The sequence below is a fragment of the Panthera pardus genome, unplaced genomic scaffold (assembly GCF_024362965.1).
Source record: "Panthera pardus isolate Hobbes unplaced genomic scaffold, ASM2436296v1 HiC_scaffold_6, whole genome shotgun sequence".
In the NCBI taxonomy this organism is placed as follows: Eukaryota; Metazoa; Chordata; class Mammalia; order Carnivora; family Felidae; genus Panthera; species Panthera pardus.
In genome coordinates this window covers 80,619,777-80,640,064 of record NW_026526991.1, presented here as the reverse complement: position 1 = coordinate 80,640,064, position 20,288 = coordinate 80,619,777, and the positions used below count along the sequence as shown (strand labels likewise).

Genomic DNA, 20,288 nt, shown 5'->3' with positions numbered 1-20,288 from the left:
GCTTCGGATTCTGTGTCTCCCTCTCTCTCTCTGCCCCTCCCCTGTTCATGCTCTGTCTCTCTCTCTCTGTCTCTCTCTCTCTGTCAAAAATAAATAAACATTAAAAAAAATTAATTAAATGTATTGGTATCGTTACTGTCATTATCTTGGAATTTATTGTCAGCTGTTGCAGAGTTTGGATCCTGAAGTTAGAATTGTCGAGAACATGAGCTCAGCTTGCAGCTGAAGCCTGACACTGCATCGTGTCTGTACAGGATTAGTAGGAAGCCATGTCTTTTCCAGAATGTAGTTACTTTCACTTACCAGTTTAAACAGTAGTAATTTCCTCCTGTAAGTGTACGTTATCCCTTAGTGCAGATTTCCTAACCTCGTTTGTGTCATTACACACTTAGAAAATTCTTTCCTGAGATATGAGGGAGGAGGGCGCTTGGGACTGCTCCTGCTACTCCAGGCTCACCTGGCCACCTGAGAGCAGAAGGAACCTGCGTCCTGGGACACCTGTAACACTCCTTGGCAAAGCACTGTAGAATTGCGTAGACCAGATGTAAGGGGAAGAGAAATGAAATGTTGGAAATTACTAGTGGATTTGCATTGGGTTCCTCTTCTGTTTAAGCATCTATTTCAAAGCAGTTAAGAAAATCCACATAAACCTAGGTGAAATTTATAATTTCTAAAATAGTTAATCTCTTAATTGCTTGTCTTCTCTCAGTCAAGAATGAAGTAGATTAAGAATTTAAAAAAAGAATGAGGTAGATTGACTTTTATTTAATGCTTATATATAATGTATTTGCTGGCATCTTAAATATACTTCATTTGTAATCTAGAATTATGAAGAAACTATAACATTGTCTTAGCATTTGAAGCACTTCCAAGAGTAGATAGGACCAATGATACATTTAATTTGGGGCATTTGTTTTTGTTTTTGTTTTTTTTTAAGGGGCTGACATTTATATTTCTTCCCCAAATATTACAGTAAAAATCAGGTGGGGTAGGATAATTTTGTCAATTTTCTGATGAATGTAAAATTCAGAGTTTGACTGTAAGAAGTTACTTGCAACAGGCTTGTACACACAGGCCACAAGAAGTTGTTTCACATCATCCCTCCCCCTCAGCCAAGCTGACAGCCTCACTATCAGATAAAAAAGGGATAAAGAGTTGATTCTCAACCAGATCAGAACATCAATTGACACATTACCCTCAGCCATAAATTCAGGATGGCGGGCGGGGGGGGGGGGGGGGGGGGGCGGGGAACAGTATAGGGAGCTGCCAGAACAGATACCCCACTTCGGCTAAGGGATTTGAGGGTGACTGGTTTCTCTTAAACGAAAGGGCCCTCCCTTTTGAAGGAATAAAGGAGTATTTCTTTTTCTTGTGTTTCTCTGTGACGGAGGAGACTCTTTTCCTGGCCTTCAGTGACCCGAATGGGGTTAGCTGAGTCTATGGCGTCCCCAGTGGCCTGTTTGCATTTGGCGGGGCTCCTCCTTACCAACCTTTGAGGGACAAATTTCCAGTGCTCTTCTCTCTTTTCCTGGACGCTCACAGTGAGGTTGGGACGGGAGGCAGGTGTGAGTGGAAACAGTCTCCTTGGTACCCACTTAATTCTGGAGAGACTTGGAGCTCTGCCTGCTCAAATTGGGGGCTTTTTCAAGAGGAGTTTTCAAAGATAAAATATTTCTGACAGCCTTACAAATCTGTCTTTCTTTTAATCCTTCAAAAATATTATAATTTGGGGGGTTTACCACCTTCTGAAGTTATAAGAACATTGGATGATTCTATAATTGCATATAGCCAGAATATGTTGTGTGTTAATTTGGGAAGAATGTGGCTGGCTTTCAGCACTTCTTTGAACCAAGGCATATTATTTATTAGCTGCATTTCTTGATTTTTCCCAGAATGTTACATCTTCATCTAAATCATAAACCTGAATTATATTGCTACAAAACCTAACTGTTGCCTAGAATAGTGTGGTAATAATTTTTGTAAGAAAAAAACAAGCAGTAACAATTGTTTCCTTTATTGGAACAGAAAATAAAGCTAGTAACAAAATTCCAGATTATATGAAGTCATTATGACTAAAAATCATGTATTACATGTGTATTTTATATTTTTTATTTTATCATAACAATTGGTCTTTCTTGTCATCCCCACAGGCATGTTACAAAGATAAATACAGTCTTTTCTCAACTCTTAACTATTTTTAACCTCAGAAATGTGAAATGTTGAAGTGTTAGAGTTTAGAGATTAGAAAGTTGCAAAAAATGAGTTTTCTGTATCTTTTGGGTAACAGTCGTGCTTTGTAAGTGAAATTTGCAAGGCAGGTGAAGTGTGCACTGTGTGGGTAGAATTCGTGAGTGGTAAGGAGTATTCACATAACAGAGTGAGCAGTCCTGAAGCTGCTGGTGCAGGTGGACAGCCACGCTACGTAAGGGAGGCAAATCGGGGTTTACATACAGAGCGTTGACAGGGAGTCTCCGTATTTTACAGATTCTCTTTCCCTAAAAACGAAACAAAACGTAGTTTTTGGATAGTATTTCTGTTTTCAGAACTCATTTTTTCCTTTCAGAAAACCGAAGAATGGGAGAAAGAGAAGACTGAGGCAGATATGGAAGAGTATATATGGAAAAATAGCCCCTCTGAAAAAAATATCCTGGAAACACTTCTCCAAATTAAAGCTGCTGAGAAAAATCTGGAAGTAAATAAAGAAGAGCTCCTTGGTACAAAAGAAGTCGAAGATTACAAAAAGTGTGTTGTTAGTCTTAAGAATGAGGGGGACAATGAAGAGACCCTTTCTCAGTACAAAGAATCCGTGAAGAAGCTATTAAAACTGATGTGATTTATGTAGAAAAAACTGCTTGATTTGCTAATTTTATGATCTATCTGTAATCATTATCTAACTTCACATAAATTTGAAAATGTTAAAAAGAACCATTGTTTTACATCAGATTTAAAAATATTCCTTTCATACTAATCCGTAATGGCAATGATTATTCAAAAGTTCTTATTTGTACAGTGCAGCAGAAGGACTAATTAAAATATCTCGGTGATTCCTTCTGGCTTCTGAAGTGTCTTCATTTTATTTCTACCATAACAACTTTAATATTCCTATATATACATATATTGTTATTTTGTCACCTGCTGTATTTCTTTCCCTACAAATTAGCACCTATTGGTTGCTTTTGAATACGGATCTTCCTCAACTTACAGTGGGGTTATGTCCCAATAAGTTCATTTTAAGACGAAAATATTAGAGGTTAAAAATGCATTGTTTTTAATTTTTAAAAAACATTTCTTTATTTTGAGAGAGACAGAGCATGAGCAGGGGAGGGGCAGAGAGAGAGGGAGAGAGACTGTTAAGCAGGCTCCACGTTGTCAGCGCAGAGCCAAACACGGGGCTCAGCCTCACAAACTGCGAGATCAAGACCTGAGCTGAAACCAAGGGTCGGACCCTTCCTTAACCAACTGAGCCACCCAAGCACCCCAGGTTGAAAATGCATGTAAATATACCCAGTCTACCAAACATCATAGCCCAGAGCACTTAACATTAGCCTGCAGTTGGGCAAAGTCATCTAACACAAAGCCTATTTTATACTGAAGTGCGGACTGTCTAGTGTAATTTATTGAATACTGTATGTTGAAAGTGAAAAGCAGACTAGTTGTACGGGTACAGAATGGTTGTCAGTGTACCAGTTGTTTCCCTCGTGGTCACGTGGCTAAAGAGGCACTGTGGCCGCCACTGCCCAGCATCACAAAACTGAAAATTCAAGATTTGAGGAATGGTTTCTACAGGATGCATTGTTGCTTTCACACCATGGTATGTAAAGTAGAGAAATCATAAGGTGAGTCATAAGTCAGGGTCAGCGGTAATGATTTGGGTTATTTGGGAAGCTGGGCCTAGAACGCAGTCCCTTGAATATAGTGCAGTGCTTTTTTTTTTTTTTTTTTTTTTTTTTTTTTTTTTACACACGTAACTGCTGTCTACACAATGCATTTTTCACAGATGCCAATTCTGATTAGAAAGGTCCTTCAAAATGTTTTCTAGCCTAAAAATTTTGCTCCATTCCTCTCTTTTGGGCTCACTTTATGTTAATTCGTCTCTGCTTAGCATCCAATTTTCTATTTTCTGGGGCTCATTTCTCCACACCCTAGCTTGCAGAAAAGTAGAAATGGAGATTAACTGGTATCCACCTCTCTGTAGATTCCCCAGTAAGAACTTCTACAGCTCAGAAAAGAGATGAGGTGTAAGGACCTTGAAATTAATTGGAGTAAATGACAAAATAAGAACTGCTCTAAGAAACATTCCTTTCAATTTGGCTGTCAATTCAGTATTCTTAAGTATATCTATTATTTCTTACCACTTCCAAAGTTGTCAGTAAGTGATCAAGTTAAAGTAAAGGAATTACTCGGTTTGATATTTGTCTAAGACTTACTTTGCCTAACAGAATAAAGCCAAAAAGAATTTCAAAACAATTACCCAAAAGATTTCTGTGAAATGAAGGTATGATTTCTTATGAAGGCCAAGAATCTGTAGGTTATTAAGGACAACAATGTGACATTGAGGGCAAAAAGGAGAGAGATGTTCTAATCCACTGTATGGAAATAGTAAATGAAAAGCAAGGTAGATAACACAACTTTTAGATCATGTTTAAAGCATACATTAAATGTATTGAAATGTTCTCTTTCTTAGAGATTCATAGAGCTTAGGAAAATTCAGATGCAGAAACAGGATTGAAGAAGGAAACATTTTGAAAAGAGGTGGAGGAGAAATGATCATTTGGGAACATGTAACAAGGTGGTAGATGAGGGTCATCTGTGCTGTAGTAATAATATGGTGCAGATGAAAGGAGAGGAAGTAATGACGTGTAATAAAGAATTTGACCTGGCCCTAAGAGGTCTGGCCTTTGCCTACAGCTTCTGAAAGGTAATCTAGGTCATACCTCATAGGAGTATCTCTATTTTGGGTGAGAGCTAGTCACAATGGATTTCAGGGTGGGGCTGACCACACCTGACAGTCTTAGCCATGCCAGAGAAACCACACGATTTAGAGCGAGGGGCATTGAGTCACCTGGGATCAGGCCACTTGGCAGCTGAGATCAACCACCCAGGTAATCAGTCATGCCCACGGTAATAGCGCCTCTATAAAATATTTGAACACTGAACCTTACGCAGGTTTCCCTGGCTGGCAATACTCTCTCTAGGCATAGTGTCACACACTGGTACAGGGAAAGTAATGCCATCTTGCCTCTAGGGGGAGAGGACACAGAGAAGCTGTGACTTTGGAACCCTCCAGGACTTCATCCTATGTGTTGCTTCCCTTGGCTGATTTTAATCCATATCCTTTCCCTGTAACCATAACCGTGAGTATAACAACTCTCCTTGAGTTCTGTGAATTATTCTATTGAATTATCAAACCTGAGTGTGGTTTTAAGACAGACCTCCCCCCTCCAAACTTATCTTGTAGAGAAGTTGGTGTCTTGTAGAGCACTGTACCTTCTAAGCCTTTGCAGCTTGGCTATCTAAAGGCAACTGACCTGAACACAAGCTGTAATGTAGCCTTGACGCCTAATGGCGAAATCTTGGAGCTGTAACATTAACACAAAGCTGCCTCAAAAGGAAACTAGTTGTTGTCATTGTAATATTAGCAATAATTAAACAGCACTGTTTGTCATTAATCAGATCTTTGTTCCTTTAATTGATCCAATATATACAATGAACATGAACATATTTATCCTTATAATGAAGAGTCTAGGGGATATTTGCTACATTGATAGTCACGGCTGACTTCAAACTTAAAAGTTACATAACTTAGAAGTTGCTTAAACACATAGGCAACTAAGAAATAGGACAAATCTGTTTTCTTAATTGTAGCATGTGTTAGTTCTTTCTTTGCATACATTCCTCCTAACATTGGTAAGTATTTCATGATCCTAGACAATTACAGACTTTTTTAAAAGAGGTCTGGCTCGTTACAATGTTGGAAAGATTTCAGTATCATGGTTACTTTGCAATTGAGTGTAACAATCTTGGCCTTGGTGGTTAACTGGACCTTGAGAATCTTTGTTTCTTAAGAAAGGTTTAAATTCTATTCACATGTTCTCTTTGGTCCTTTTGGCTTCCAGGAAGGACATGGTTTCTAGGCCTGCCAGTTTTTGCTTCCTGGCTGACTCTGGTGCTGGTAACATCTGTGGTCTAAATTTACTCAGTTTATCTCATGGTCAAAGGTAGTGGCTGAAGAAGAGGAGTGTGAGTTTGTTTTCTTACAAAGGTAAATATGTTTTCTCAAATGATGGTCATTTCTATAAAACTATCAATTTTGGAGAATGAGCCAATTCTGAGAAATCTCTAGGAAGAAAAAACTTTTTCTAGCAGCCCTAGTTTTTCAGGAAACCTTTAAACAACTTGTATATATTTTTTAAAAAACTAACCTTTTACAAGATTGTATGTACAAATAAGATTTAAAGACTGCATCTTGAATTATTTATTTAAATATAATTTAAGGATAATTTAAATCTTTATATCCTCCCTACATAGTATGGGACTTTTTCCTAATGAATTAGGAATGAAATTGATGAAAGTTATGATATTTAATTTCATGACTAGCGAGTAAGGATAAATTGGTGAATTTTTTTCCAGACTTTTTTCAGAGTTTTTTTTTTTCTTTTCAGACTTTTATTTGTGGCTAATATGCCACTGGTAGAGATTTTGTATATTTCTTTTTTTACATTAAAAAAGAAATAGACATCCCCCCCCCCCACACACACACACCATACCACACACAGTATCAACAAGAAAAAGAAACAGAACCACCTCTTAAGCCACTGGACAATTTATTTTAACAGAAGAGAGAACTACTATTTTATTAATCCTATAATAGGATTTCCTCTTATCTATTCTTCATGCTTATTGGCTATCTTAATATCTGTCCTCACATTTAAGAAGAATTTCAGGAATGAGATTAAGGACCTAAAGTTTAAAATCAGTGGAGACTTGGATTAAAGGTGTCTGCACTTAGGAGTCTAAATGTAAGATTTAGGGAGGTAAATCAGGTGTAAAATTTGGACAGAGCTGAAATATCTACAGCTAATATTTGTACCTGGGGAAACAATGTATAAGAAACAAGTGAGGGATGTAAACTAAAACTCCCGTGCTTTATTCAACAGAGATCAACACAAAACTCAAAGATTCCAGTACCAAGGTTATTTAAAGGCATGTCAGCTTCAGAAAATGAAGATGAATTAGGATTAAAAAGAATTAATCAATTGAACAGTAAATCCTTCCTATATAAAAATAGGAAGCATTTGCACATGGGCTAGTAACTAATAATAATGCTCTTCTTTTCAAACCACTATAAGATTTTATTAACATAGATGACACTAATTTGACCCTGACAGTAGACATATATGGTATTCTCCTCTCTGTATCTTTTTTCCATGCACTTTGGGGAAATGGAGGCTTTTAGTCTGAGAGTGATTTCAAGCATGAACTTTTGAATCAGATTGTCTTTTAGGTCCTGGCTTCACTACTTACTAGGTGTGTGACTTTAGGCAGGATAGTTAGCCTCTCTTCTCATTTTCCTCATCTGTAAAATGTGACGATAATACTATAATGGTTAATAAAAGCATACCTAACTCACAAAGTTATAAGAAATCAATGAGTGAATACATGCATAGCACTTAGAACCATATCTCTCATGCAGTGCTGAATAACTGCAGGGGTCAGAATTTTGGAACTTTGGCAAAAGGTACACTTCAAAAAATGGAAATAATTTAAAAAGCAGTTAAGTTTATCAAGCATTGGCCTTTTTTTAGAGATTGGTAGGAGTGGGCATCCTGTGCAATTGTTTTTTGTTTTTTTTTTTTAACCAAACTGCCCTTGTCTTACAGAAAATAAAAATGATACTCTTGAAAGCTTACAATCTCCCTGTAACTTTTACTATTAAGAGTTCTCCTTCAGAGTGTTATTATTATTATTATTTTTTAATTTGCCTGGATCCTGACGTTTCTCTGTCCTGGTTTAGACTGGCTCTGCTTTCTACAGCATCCAGATGCCAGGATGATTATACAACAGCAAAGAAAGATGACAGAGGTACAGAGGGCCACTGGAGCCAGCCACATATTTGGAGTCACAGATGCCCCATCAGGTGTCACGTCTTCATTCTCAGATGTGTGGTTTCTGCTGTTGTACCCCTTGGTTTTGTTCAGTAATTGTTTGCTACTGTTGAGTCTGGATGGAATAGGCCTATGAAAAAGTTTTGTGTCTACTGGCATAAAGAAAGGAGAAACGGTCTTGTTATCTGGATTGTTGATGAAATCAGTACTGTGTGACACCATATTTACCTCTGTGGTAATGGAGTCATTCAGGGAAATGAAGCTTGCCCAAGAATCTGTGGTTAATTCCCTGGAAGACCTGGTCTTGTTTGTGTTTACAACCAAATCTCGATGTGTGCTTGATGATGGTGCCTCTACTGATGGTAGCTTTGGGTTTATCATGGTGCTTTGTTGTTTACCTAAATTTGCAGCTTTTAGAATCCTTAGTCTGTCCCCTGTGTTAGATGAAGAACGGGTATTTAGATATGCGGGAGGTGACTGTTCAAAAACCAGCAAATCTGGATCTATACCTGAAAGACAAATAAGAAGTCTTATTATAAGTAAGAAGACTTAGAGAAGTGTTGGATTTGCCACTGAGTTGGTGAACTGAGCTTAACTTCACGTTCTACTCTTGCATATTTCGGAAGGCCTCGGAAACATACTGGCCACATCTGAATTTATCTTAACTTTCTAGGACACTTTCTGTTATGAACAAGTTTGGTTAGCTCATGGAGGATTCTTCGCGTCTGCCTGGGCATTTGGGTAACAATAGACAGTGTTAGTACAAGAATGGCAAAAAACAGTAGCCATTGGAGATATATAGCATTTTAAAATAAAATTTTAAGGGGCACCTGGGTGGCTCAGTCTGTTAAGCATCTGACTTTGGCTCAGTGCTCGTGAGTTCGAGCCCCGCATTGGGCTCTGTGCTGACAGCTCAGAGCCTGGAGCCTGCTTCGGATTCTGTCTCCATCTCTCTGGCCCCCCCCTGCTCTCTCTCACTCTCTCTCTCAAATATAAAATAAACCATAAAAAAATTCCAAATAAAGTTTTAAAAAATAGGGCCTAAGAAGTGTAACTGTGTCAGAATTCATGAGCAAAGCCCTCAGTCTCATCCCTTCTCAGTTCCTGAGGGTCCTGACTTTGTCTTCAGTATTTTCTCCTTGTAAAGGAGCTCTTTTCCCTCTGACTTCAAATATGCACAAACGTTGCTCCATGTGTAAAGCGGGGTGGGGCGGGGGGTGGGGGGGTGGGGAGCCCCTCTCAACAGCCTTCCAGTTGTCCCTGCTGTCAGTCAGTTTCTGTCTCCCTCCCTCTGGACATACTAACATCCATTTCCTTTCTTTGGTTTTTGCCTTCTGTCGTCTTGTTCCTTCCTCACTATTCTGTCAGAATTATGCTTCTGAGGTAATCAGTACTTTCTATATTTCCTGATCAGTCTCATTGCTTTGGCAGGCTCTTATCCTCGATGCTGCTGGCCATCTGTTCCTTAAAATTCTCCTCCCGTGACTCCCTGGAGCACAGACTCTCTTGGTACTTTACCTCAGGCTGCCCGCCTCTCATTTTTTCTTTCTTTTGCTGGTTCTTTTCTTGGTCCTAACTTGTTGTGTACTTTCCACAATCTTCAGTCCTTTGTCTTCTCTTGAATTTTCTCTTCATCTCACCACACACACACACACGTCTTCATCAACTGTCACCACTACATCGGTGGCACTGAAATCCACATCACCAGTTACTTCCTCTTTCTTGGTCTCTGGTCTCATTTCTCCTGTGCTCTACTGAAGGGTTCCACCTAGACATCTCATGTCATCACTGAACATTCCCAGAGCCAAAGTCGTTTCGTCTGGTTCTTTGTCTCATTCAGTGGCATCATGAATCTTCATCACCCATGCTGGAATCTGTTTGTACTGCAGAGCAATTTTTGACTCCTCTCTTCTTTTCCTTCATCCAAAAAGTAACTACACCCTATCCAGTTCCCTCCCAATGTTCTAGTAATCATCCCTCCTCTTTGTCGCAGTTATGATCGCCTTCTCCAGATCTCATGCCTCCCTGACTAGATTTTCTAACTTGCATCCTACATGTAATTTTCTGAGACTAAAGACAGCCAGACTCGTCACTTTCATGATGGCACTTGCTCACTAAATACCTTTGCTGGTTCACTATTGCTGTCAAAGTCAAACCAAAACTCTACTCTGTCCAAAGCCCTTTTTTTATTACCTGGCCTACCCTATCTTACCCATATTTTTATTGCAACTCCAAATGTGCCCCTTTTGTAGCTAGACCTGTTTTCTCCATGGTGGGATGCTGAACTCCTTATCTTGCCTCTGCCTGGCCTCTTCCATGAAGTTGCCCCTGAATTTAGCTTGCTTTTTTTTTTTTAATTTTTTTAACATTTATTTATTTTTGAGACAGAGAGAGACAGAGCATGAACAGGGGAGGGGCAGAGAGAGAGGGAGACACAGAATCTGAAACAGGCTCCAGGCTCTGAGCTGTCAGCACAGAACCCAACGCGGGGCTCGAACTCACAGACTGTGAGATCATGACCTGAGCCGAAGTCGGACGCCCAACCGACCAAGCCACCCAGGCGCCCCTGAATTTAGCTTTCTTTAGTCTCCTTTTGGGTGCTTGTACTTGGGGAAGTATCACACGTTTTTTAATGCAATTCCACTTTTTACACTAATTGTGAGACTTGTCACATCAGCTAGATTGTAAGGAACTCGAGGGCAGAGATATGGCTGCAATCTTTTGCAATGTTGCACACAGCCTGAAGCATTAGGTTTTCACTAAGTACAAATTGATGACAAAACTGATCTTCTTTGTATTTTGATGACAAAAATCGATCCTTTCATCTTCACCAATTTGTGCCCTGAGATTATATACATGAGCAAGGGACACTTAAATGGGTATTTTTCTAAAATAAAATATACTGGTTATCTTGGGACCATTGGTATGCTAACATATGTTAGTAAGTACATTTCCCTGTCCTTGACATCCATTTCTGTAGAATCCTTGTATGTGGTGTCAGTGGACCTCAAAATTGCCATTAAGCAATTTTCTTTATTTCCTAGTATCATCCTTAGCCACTGCAGTTGAAATGCCCATTTTGTCCCTTGCTAGGGGCCCCTGGAATAAATGTAATGCTTAAGCTCTTCTTCAATCATGTATGATTTGTGATCATCTGGAATGAGCTCATCATTGCTGAACATGCCAAACTAAAGGGAATATCCTTCTAGTTTTCTTCCCTGGATGCCCAAAGCCTTTCCAGATAGAAATCCCTGGGATATAACAATTCAGGGATTCACACATTGTTATTAACAGCTTTTAGGTTATATGTCTCTACTATAATATTGTCAATATTCTTCAAAATACAAAAAAAAATACATAAATCATTACCTTCTGTTATATTGTATAAAATGGCACTGGTTCCAGGCTCTAATACACAGCTCTCCAATGTTGGGCAGTGAATATGGAGGCAGTTGACATTGTCGTGAATAGGATCATGGTAGAAGACAGCCACGTTACAGGAAACTGAAAGGAAAACAGGCCAAGTGCGTCTTTAGATGGTCTTGGTTTCTACCAGCTTGATGAGCTCTGAGTAACTTACATTTCTTTCAAGAACATTGGATTAACAGCAAGCAATACATTGCAAGGTTACGTTCAGATATTTCATAGAACACTGTGAACTATAGTAACTGTTTGTATGAATACAGAAAATGCCTTTTTAAAAAAACTATACACTAATTTTCTCTCATCTTTCACACATTCCATTCCACATAGGGTCACCCAGAATCATTTCCCAATCCCAGTATTTTATGTTCATGAAAAGATCAGTTGGCTACAGAAACCTCTGGGGATTTATACATATCAGATTTTTAGATGTGTTGCCGTCTCAGAATGCTAAGGTACTGGAGTTCACCAGAGAAAGAAATAAGAAAATAAAGTGACAAATGTTGTAACAAAAGAGGGAGTAGTGGGAAGGCAAAAACAGCATTACTGGGACAGGCCCGATGGTGGCAAGACAGCAGGTCAGGTGAACACGACCCTGACCTTGATTAATGGGGAGCACTAATCCCATGTTGCAAATCACATCCAATGAAAAGCCTAGTCAGTGTCATTTAAAGAGGATGAGAGTCGACCATCAGGGATGTTAGGATTTGGAATTCTACTGAGTAGGGGTACATCACTGACTCATGCTGTCTTCCCTTTACTAAGTAAGTTTGCTCCTTACAACGTATTATACTATTTCTGGAAAACCTTAAGTTGGATTTGTGGAGTGCCAGTCTTCAGTCTGTTCTCCTGAGAGGGCAACACAGATTTCCCTCCTGCTGCAGTGAGTAGGAACCATGTGCTGGGAAACATCCATTGGCCAACGGTATCAACTTTTTTAATAAAAAAAGATTACAGAGGAGTAGCATGCAATTATCAGACCTCAGACTATGCCTAAGGCTGTGGTGGAATTGCTGCTTCTGTGTAAGGTTAACTGTGGGCAGTTGTATCTCCCCCATTGCTTCCAGGACATCTCACGTTTCTGCACTCTTTCGTTTTTCAGAAGGAAAAAGAATAGGACAGAATTCAATTAATAATACCTTGCTAATCCATTACAGATGACAAATACATCCCCCAAAGACTGTGCTGTCAAGTTCAAGGGGAAGGACTAAAATACATTTAAATTTAGACATCTAAATTTCTGATGAGCAAGTAGCTGATGCCGTAGAGAATAATTTTGAAAGATGTTTTCTATTCCTCTTCGTGTACACCTCAGAGTTTCATCTCCGAGCAGGTTAGCTATTGCCCGACTGTGGCTTTTTAAAGTTCTGGCTCCCGGCGAAAAAGAGAGACGTGTGTTCGTGCCCTTTCTTCTGGAGGAAGAAAACCACAACTTGGAAGCTACAGAGGCTCTAAAATCATGGAATTCTACTGGATGCTTATGGTATCCCTGGAAGTTCAGAAGACAAAGTTTCCCTGTGGTGGACAGTCAGGTAAACTGATGCCATGGGGAAATGCTGAAACGTATCCCCCCTCGCCTACCTTCCCTCAAGCCTTTTGGGATCAGAAGCATCTCTAAGGTGAAAATCTGAAATGGCAACCTTCTCAGAAATATTTCCCTTTAATAAATTAATTGTTCTCTTCTGTGCCTGATTATCTTTTGAGGGCTTAGCCTGGGACAGCTTCTCACACTGTGGTCGGTTTATACCCTTCTAGTAGATTCAGTCTGCATCCCAAAAATCTTACATGCATACTTGGATAGGAAGCATTGGCAATTAATAAGTCGGTGTCAAACCATGGAAAGAAACTGTGGAATAACCAAGAGAATTATTTTCAAGTGTTGTGTTGCTTTTGCTGTTTCTTTCCAAGTAACTTTAAAATCTTGGGAAAATGAAAAACAAATGGAAGAAGTCTTTAGACAATTATAACTTGAAATTCTGTAATAATGAAATGTTTTCCTAATTGTAAACCTTGATCGTATTACATGGATGATGTTTAACCCTGATTCTGGATTTCAGACCAAGAAAAAAAAATCAGATTATTTTGAAAATGCGTTTTTCTTTCTTTTTGCTATTTGACATATATCTGCCTATGTCTTTCAAAACATTGATCACAATCTAAATTCCTATTCAGTGCAGCCCACATTTAGTCAATACAGCAAGCACATTTCGAAATCTTGAAATACCTATATCACTGAAAGAACTTTGAAAGGGAAATTATAAATATTTTTGAAATCAAATATGCCATATTTGGGGCTAAGAAATATTGTTAGTTAACCCTCAAGAAATATTTTCATTTAGCCCTTTCGTGAGGAAAAGAAGATTCTCTGTTGCCTATAGTTTCCATGGCATTCTGGGTCATTACCAGATTTGTAAACTGAGCCAGCACTGACCCAGACAGTCTGAGTCTCTCCTGCACTCTTCCATCCCCTGTTTCTCCCTCATCTCCCCTAGTCCTGTTCATCTTTTCTCTGGAACCTCTACCTAGGGGCCCTTACTTAGTCTTCATTTTATAATTTTCTCCTGATTTTTGCACAGGCGTATCATTAATACTTACCATCCTTCCTAAGGCAGCAGCTCCTGCTGCATTTCTGGCCAGTGCCTTCAGAGTAATACTTCAGGAACTGAGCTCCCAGCTTCTGAGACTCCTCCAGGTCAATCAGAAGACCCGGAAAGCGACGGATCCAGCAGTCTCTGTAAAAAATGGTGGGTGAGCAGAGAGAGTGAGAGGCCCGCACCACGCTCAGGAGCAGTGTCACGCTGGTTACCACCACTGCCGCAGGCATTTTGCTGGTATAAAGACTGGGCAAGAAGCCTGAGTCCCACACAGATGCTGAAGCTGACCATCAGGCTTCTGGACAGTTTCTGGAACTCAGGGGCTGTTGCTGAGGGACTCTCTTGGAGGGTCACCTTCTAGAAAAATGAAGCCATTCTTTGGCTGCATATTGATTTTTCTTTCGTTTCTCCCCGGCTGAGCCCTAGGTGAACATTCGACTTTCTGACGTTAATTTTGAACATTTTCCAGGCCATTTCGATACTCTGTCCTTTAGCCTCTTGAAGACGTGGATTCTCTCCTCTGCTTTTCTTCGTTTTGTGAAAGTGAATAGTCACAGACACCTCTCACTAAGTAAATATAAAGACAAATGGAAATCCTAGCCAAGAGTCTTTCTCAGGAAAACAATAATTTAGTCACTTGACGTCAGATAAAGAAGGATCCATTTCACCAGAAACAAGACATGTTTTTGTAAGGGCACTTCTGTATAGCTTTAAAGGAACCTGTGACTGCAGATTTTTTTTCAGTCATTTTTTTTCCCTTTGAATTTACATTCTAGTATTCAGGTTCACTAGAAAACCAGTTTGTGCACTGGTTTGTGCACAAAACAAAACGTGAAAGTAAATGAAACTGAAAAAGAAAAAAAACCCAATTTTAATTTCACAGTGATTTTGAAAACACTGAATGTGGATCCTGGTCATTTCTTGGAGCTAGGCTTCCTCCCGACCCCCCACCCCCACCAAAAAAGTCCAGCCACAAGCTTTCTTTTAGAAAGCATAAATGAAAAGCATTACAGTGGAAATTGTGAAGAAGTTCAAAATGGAGACTGTTTAATCTGTTTTCTGATATTCGTGTTTGCATGTTATAAAGGAGACTTTTTTGTGAGGCATATACATGAAGGCATAGTACCTTTGAAGCAGAAGTAGTTACCAAGAAATGTGTATTCGGGAAATGATGAAATGGTTTTAAATTTCTTTCTTTCTTTCTTTCTTTCTTTCTTTCTTTCTTTCTTTCTTTCTTTCTTTCTTTGTTTATTTTTGAGAGAGAGAGAGACAGAGCATGAGCAGGGGAGGAGCAGAGACAGAGGGAGACACAGAATCTGAAGCAGGCTCCAGGCTCTGAGCTGTCAGCACAGAGACCAACGCGGGTCTAAATATTAATAAAATTACTTCAATTGCAAGACCAAAACATTCAAAAAGATACTAAAGGCAGCAAAAATGGCCTCTTACTTTTGTGAAGATTGTGGGTTCCATATCCTGTGATGATGTCCAAAATGACAAATTAGTTCAAAGCATAAAACTCTTCTTGCTTTTGTGTATCCATTTTTATGCAAAGTATAAGTGAAAATCAGCTTTTGGCATAATGTACTGTTCTGCTCTTTTCAAAAAGAAGAAGAAGAAGAAGAAGAAGAAGAAGAAGAAGAAGAAGAAGAAGAAGAAGAAGAAGAAATTTTTTCTATCCAGTGGTCTAGGTTTCTTTCATACCTTTTGCACAATGACTCATTCACTTACTTGACAGAAAAAATGTTAATATTCTTTGAATTCCATCTCTCCACCTGTTTCATAATTATAGCTGCTCACATATCCTTTGATTTTTAGAAACATAAAATTTAAGAATCAATAATAAGATGAAAATATTCGTAAGTCTGAATAACTTTAAAAACAAAACGTGTCACTTTCTCTCAAGCCAACATTATATATCACAGATTAACTCCTAATCTTTCATAAGCCACATAAACTACACTGAAAATGATAATACTTTATTCTATTGAACTTCTCATAGAAAGCAAGTTTCAATTGCTTACATGCAGATGATCAGACTGTTCCATCTGTTCCGAGGGGAGAGGGAAGAGAGATTTTTTAATGGCAAAGCAAAGGACAGCAAAGGAGCAAAAGATTACTCCCTATTTCCCCACAAGATTCCATAGCTGTTGTAATTAGTTGATGCCCTGGGGATATAAACCAGAAAGTCAGCTTTCTAACCTTCTAACCTCCATGGATTTCAGTCACATTAAATGCTTCTTTCGTGTGATATATAATTCCTTAAAGTTCTCATGTACCCTGCAGGGATAATAGAACAATCCACAATTGTTTAATCCTTTTGCTGTCCAATGATGTTCAAGTGAAGATCAAAGTTGTATTTGAAAGAATCTATAAGTTCCAATATAGAAGCATGCTTTAGAATTTTTAAAATAATTTTTTTGGTGATTGCATAAACATTCAGTCTGGAAGCCCAGAACTTCTTGGAGCCAAGTATTTTGAAATGGAGAGCTAGAAACTGGCCTGCAGGGGCAGAGGGAGAAATCCATAATGGCCCAGAAATGTCTAGTCTCAAAACTTGTCCACGTGAGATGAAATTGCAGAAACCAGAAAGCAACTGCAACTCTGAATAAAATATTGCTATATAGCCTTTGTACAAATTTTATGAAATACTCAGAACCATCACACTACTGCAATGCAGTGATATGCTGTACTTATTTCCAACTCGGTGCTCTTGAGGGGCTCAAAAATTGGATTCTTCGGTTAAAAACTAATCTCTTCCAAGAGCCTGATTCAGGTGCTCTAGAACCAGAAGTCTCATAAGTGTCCCAGGTGATTTCCTAAGATGTCTGGAGAACACTGATGTAAAATGGAAGTTTTGCCTACACAAAGATGCTCAATCTGAATTAAATAGAGACATTTTTGAAGACCTGTGCTGCTTTAAACTCATTTACATTGTCCCATATGCTTCAATGAAAGGAAAATATTTCAGTTTTGTTTGTTAAAAAACACAATTTTTCTTAAAATATTTTACTTTTCATTAAATTGATATACATTTCACTTTAAAAATCCAAACCATGCACAAAAGTACAAAAAGAAATAAGCACTATTCAAGGTCTTACAATCTTAACATTTTGGTTAACATTCTTCTAGACACATCTATAAAAAATAGACACATGAGGGGCGCCTGGGTGGCTCAGTCGTTTGAGCGGCTGCTGACTTCAGCTCAGGTCATGATCTCGCTGGGTTTGTGAGTTCAAGCCCCACGTCGGGCTCTGTGCTAACAGCTCAGCGCCTGAAGCCTCCTTCGGATTCTGTGTCTCCTCCTCTCTCTGCCCCTCCCATGCTCATGCTCTGTCTCTCTCTGTCTCTCAGTAATAAATAAACGTTAAAAAAAATTAAAAAAAAATAGACACATGAATACAATTTTACATAAATGGATTCAAACTGTTCCAGAAACTGTTTTTAAAAAAATCCAGTGTAGGGGTGCCTGATTGGCTCAGTCAGTTAAGTGTCTGACTCTTGGTTTCCGTTCAGGTTATGATCTCACAGTTGTAAGACTAAGACTCGTGCTGGGCTCTGAGCTGTGTGTGAAGCCTGCTTAGGATTCTCTCTCTCCGTCTGCCCCTTCCCCCCTTAAAAAAAAAAAATCCACTGTAAAATTATGTATTTCAGGGTTTCTAAAGAAAGCTCTACATGTACATCCAAAGTTGTAACAGCTCTATGGTATATTTCATTCTACCTATGTACCGAAATTTACTCTGCACTTGAGCTTTCTCAGCTGTATAATAGAATAAAAAATAGTATTGTAATCTGTGAAAAGTACTGACAACAGTGTCTGTCATATAATAAGCATTCATTAAATGTTAGCTACTATTACTATTACACATTATGTTTTCCAATTTTTATTATTAAAAGCAACACTCTGATAAACATCTTCCACTTAGATCTTTTTTTTCATTCTAGGTCATAAAGGAACAGCTGTGTTTGACCATCCTTGATTTGACCAGATCATGTTATAAAGTGTTTGAAATGAGTCATTGTAGCATAAAGGCCAGTCTTTATTATTCATTGATCAGCCAATAACAGATCTATAAAATTACACCACCAGTTATATATAAGCAATATTTTCATGAGGCTTAGAAAGAATATTTAAAACTTTTGTAAGTGAATTTACATTGCTTTGACTTGGTATTTCTAGCTGAACAGGAAGCTTACTGTGTGAGTTATAAAAATTATTTGATCTTTTAAGACACTTCCAGTTCTAAATGATGTTACTATCATATGAGGGCCAAAAAAGCTTACAGGTCCAGTGCCCAGTATTGTCAGACTCACACCCCAGATTCCCTGTCCAAGCTGATCTTACTCTGATAATATTACTGTGCATGAATTGCCTTTCTAATGCGCATCATTCTTTGATAGTGATTTTTTTGGTCTGTTTTTAAAAGGCAAGAAAATACCAGTCGGAGGCATATCTATGACGTTTGGAAACAAAAGCATCATTGGTGAAAGATTCTAAAGGGACAGAGAAGAGACTAAGAGCCTGTTCTTCTTGGCTGACCCAATGAATCTGGCATTGTCGTGGATGGAGGCACAAATAAATCCCAAGTCCAAGCCTCTTTGATATAGGGTGTGCCTCCCAGCAAAATTCCCCAGTTTAAGACCTAAAACCAGAGTTGGCACTTTATGTTTCCAAAGAGGTTGCTAAATTCATGGTCATTCATCCACTAAGAGCCTTAGAATGAATGTCCTGACTGCACCGTCATTGAAAACAGAAGTGTGAGAAGTTGGTTGAGAATGGAGTTTTATCAGTAATGATTCAAAGGCCAGGTGAAACAAGGTGAAAAGCTAGAGGTTTTCCCAGTTTAAAGAGAGAGAGAGATGAATGAGGCAAGTCATAGACTCATCTTTGTCTCCTTCACTTTTCCCAGGGAAGCCATAATGTACTAGAACTTTTTTCTGTTTTTAAATTTTTAGTTCCTTATTTATGGTGTATTATAAAGAGAATGATGGAGGACAAACACCTCACTCCCAGGCAGCTAAGTTACGTAGTAAGAACCAAAAATGTAACCAAAAGGTGTCAAAAGGATTTCATGCCTTACCAATATGACTTTCTTTTCTGGTTTTTAACCCTTCCCCCTTCTTAATATACAATATGAGAGGTGTAGGAGATATCTTATGTCTCATAAAGCAGAAATGTTCTTATGAAGAAGGTGTTATTTAACAACTTGTTATTCAAGAAGACAGATGAAGCTTGCAATAATAAAAACAAAGCCCAAACACATCTTCTTCCCAAGTTGAGGACTATTGTAGTAGAATCTTGGTCTGGGAAAATTTTCAAAAAGGGTTTCTTTGTGGGATAAGAGTGCCACACCCTCTGCTCCCTCCCAATCCTTATCCCTCCATCCGCCCAAAGCTTACCTAACAGTATCCTGTTCACCTCCTTCTAAGATTAATTCATATCTTACGAGTTACTCGAGGTCTTTATTATTTGGGGTGAGCTTTCTATTCATTTCTTTGCAATGTTAAGTGAGAGAAGAGGTCTCTCTTAAGGAGGAAGTGGCCCTTCCTTAAGCAGTCCTCAGACAGTGAGGAGCATGGGTACGGGGACGGTAGGAGGGTGGCAAGAAAAACCACCTCTGAAGGCCAATGCCACCAAAAGCGGCCACACCTTCTGCCCAAAGGATCGCATTCTGTCATGGCCGACCCAACCAAACTGAAATAGGAAAAGCAAGGTTAGAAAATATTTTAAAAGAGGTCACGTGTTCTACCTTTGAGTGGCACTCCTGTCTTTCTTTTGATAGCATAAAGAGGATTAACGGGCCCCAGCAGCAAATACAAGTTCCTCTGCTTGCCAACCCTTTTCATCGGCTGCACTGTGCACCCCAGTGAGCTCTGCCGAACCTGCTGCCATCTGCCTGGACTTTCTTTCTGCAAGATGGCTCCTACACGATGACCATTGCGAAGACTCAGCTCTAGGTGCCACCTACGTGTGCAGGAACGGCCTATGGGCCTCAGCCCGCTGGGACACTATGCCGGATTGGGCTAGATGGGCGATCCCAGATGTGATGTCATTTTGACGCCCGGGACCCCAGACTCCTTTCATCCCGTTCCTTCCACGCCTGTTTCTCCTTCTTGTCTCTCTCTTCCCGCTGGTAAAGCAGCGCGGAAGAGAGAGCGGACCGGCTTC

General features: G+C 39.2%; 2 protein-coding genes and 1 long non-coding RNA gene across 6 annotated transcripts in view; 2 read left to right on the top strand and 1 right to left on the bottom strand.

Annotated features, from left to right (window-relative positions):
* The window catches only part of MRPS35 (mitochondrial ribosomal protein S35), a 47,382-nt gene extending 44,335 nt beyond the window's left edge, over positions 1-3,047 (top strand). For 3 of the 4 annotated variants that reach the window (XM_019452317.2, XM_019452319.2, XM_053895314.1), the window contains one exon: positions 2,564-3,047. In XM_019452317.2, coding sequence (XP_019307862.1) covers positions 2,564-2,833 — 270 coding nt within the window. In that variant the 3' untranslated portion in view covers positions 2,834-3,047. The remainder of the gene's footprint in view (positions 1-2,563) is intronic. The other variant, XM_019452318.2, reaches the window with a different exon arrangement.
* Positions 3,048-4,631: 1,584 nt separating this feature from the next.
* Positions 4,632-20,271, top strand: LOC128774918 (uncharacterized). Its single transcript, XR_008419421.1, has 3 exons — positions 4,632-5,102; positions 5,246-5,354; positions 19,903-20,271. It is a non-coding gene; the product is annotated as an uncharacterized LOC128774918 (long non-coding RNA).
* Positions 7,127-15,309, bottom strand: MANSC4 (MANSC domain containing 4). Its single transcript, XM_019452326.2, has 3 exons — positions 14,124-15,309; positions 11,475-11,609; positions 7,127-8,614 (listed from the first exon to the last, which is right to left on the bottom strand). The coding sequence occupies exons 1-3, from the start codon at positions 14,350-14,352 to the stop codon at positions 7,974-7,976; spliced, it is 1,005 nt and encodes a 334-aa protein (XP_019307871.1). The 5' UTR covers positions 14,353-15,309; the 3' UTR covers positions 7,127-7,973.
* Positions 20,272-20,288: the final 17 nt, after the last annotated feature.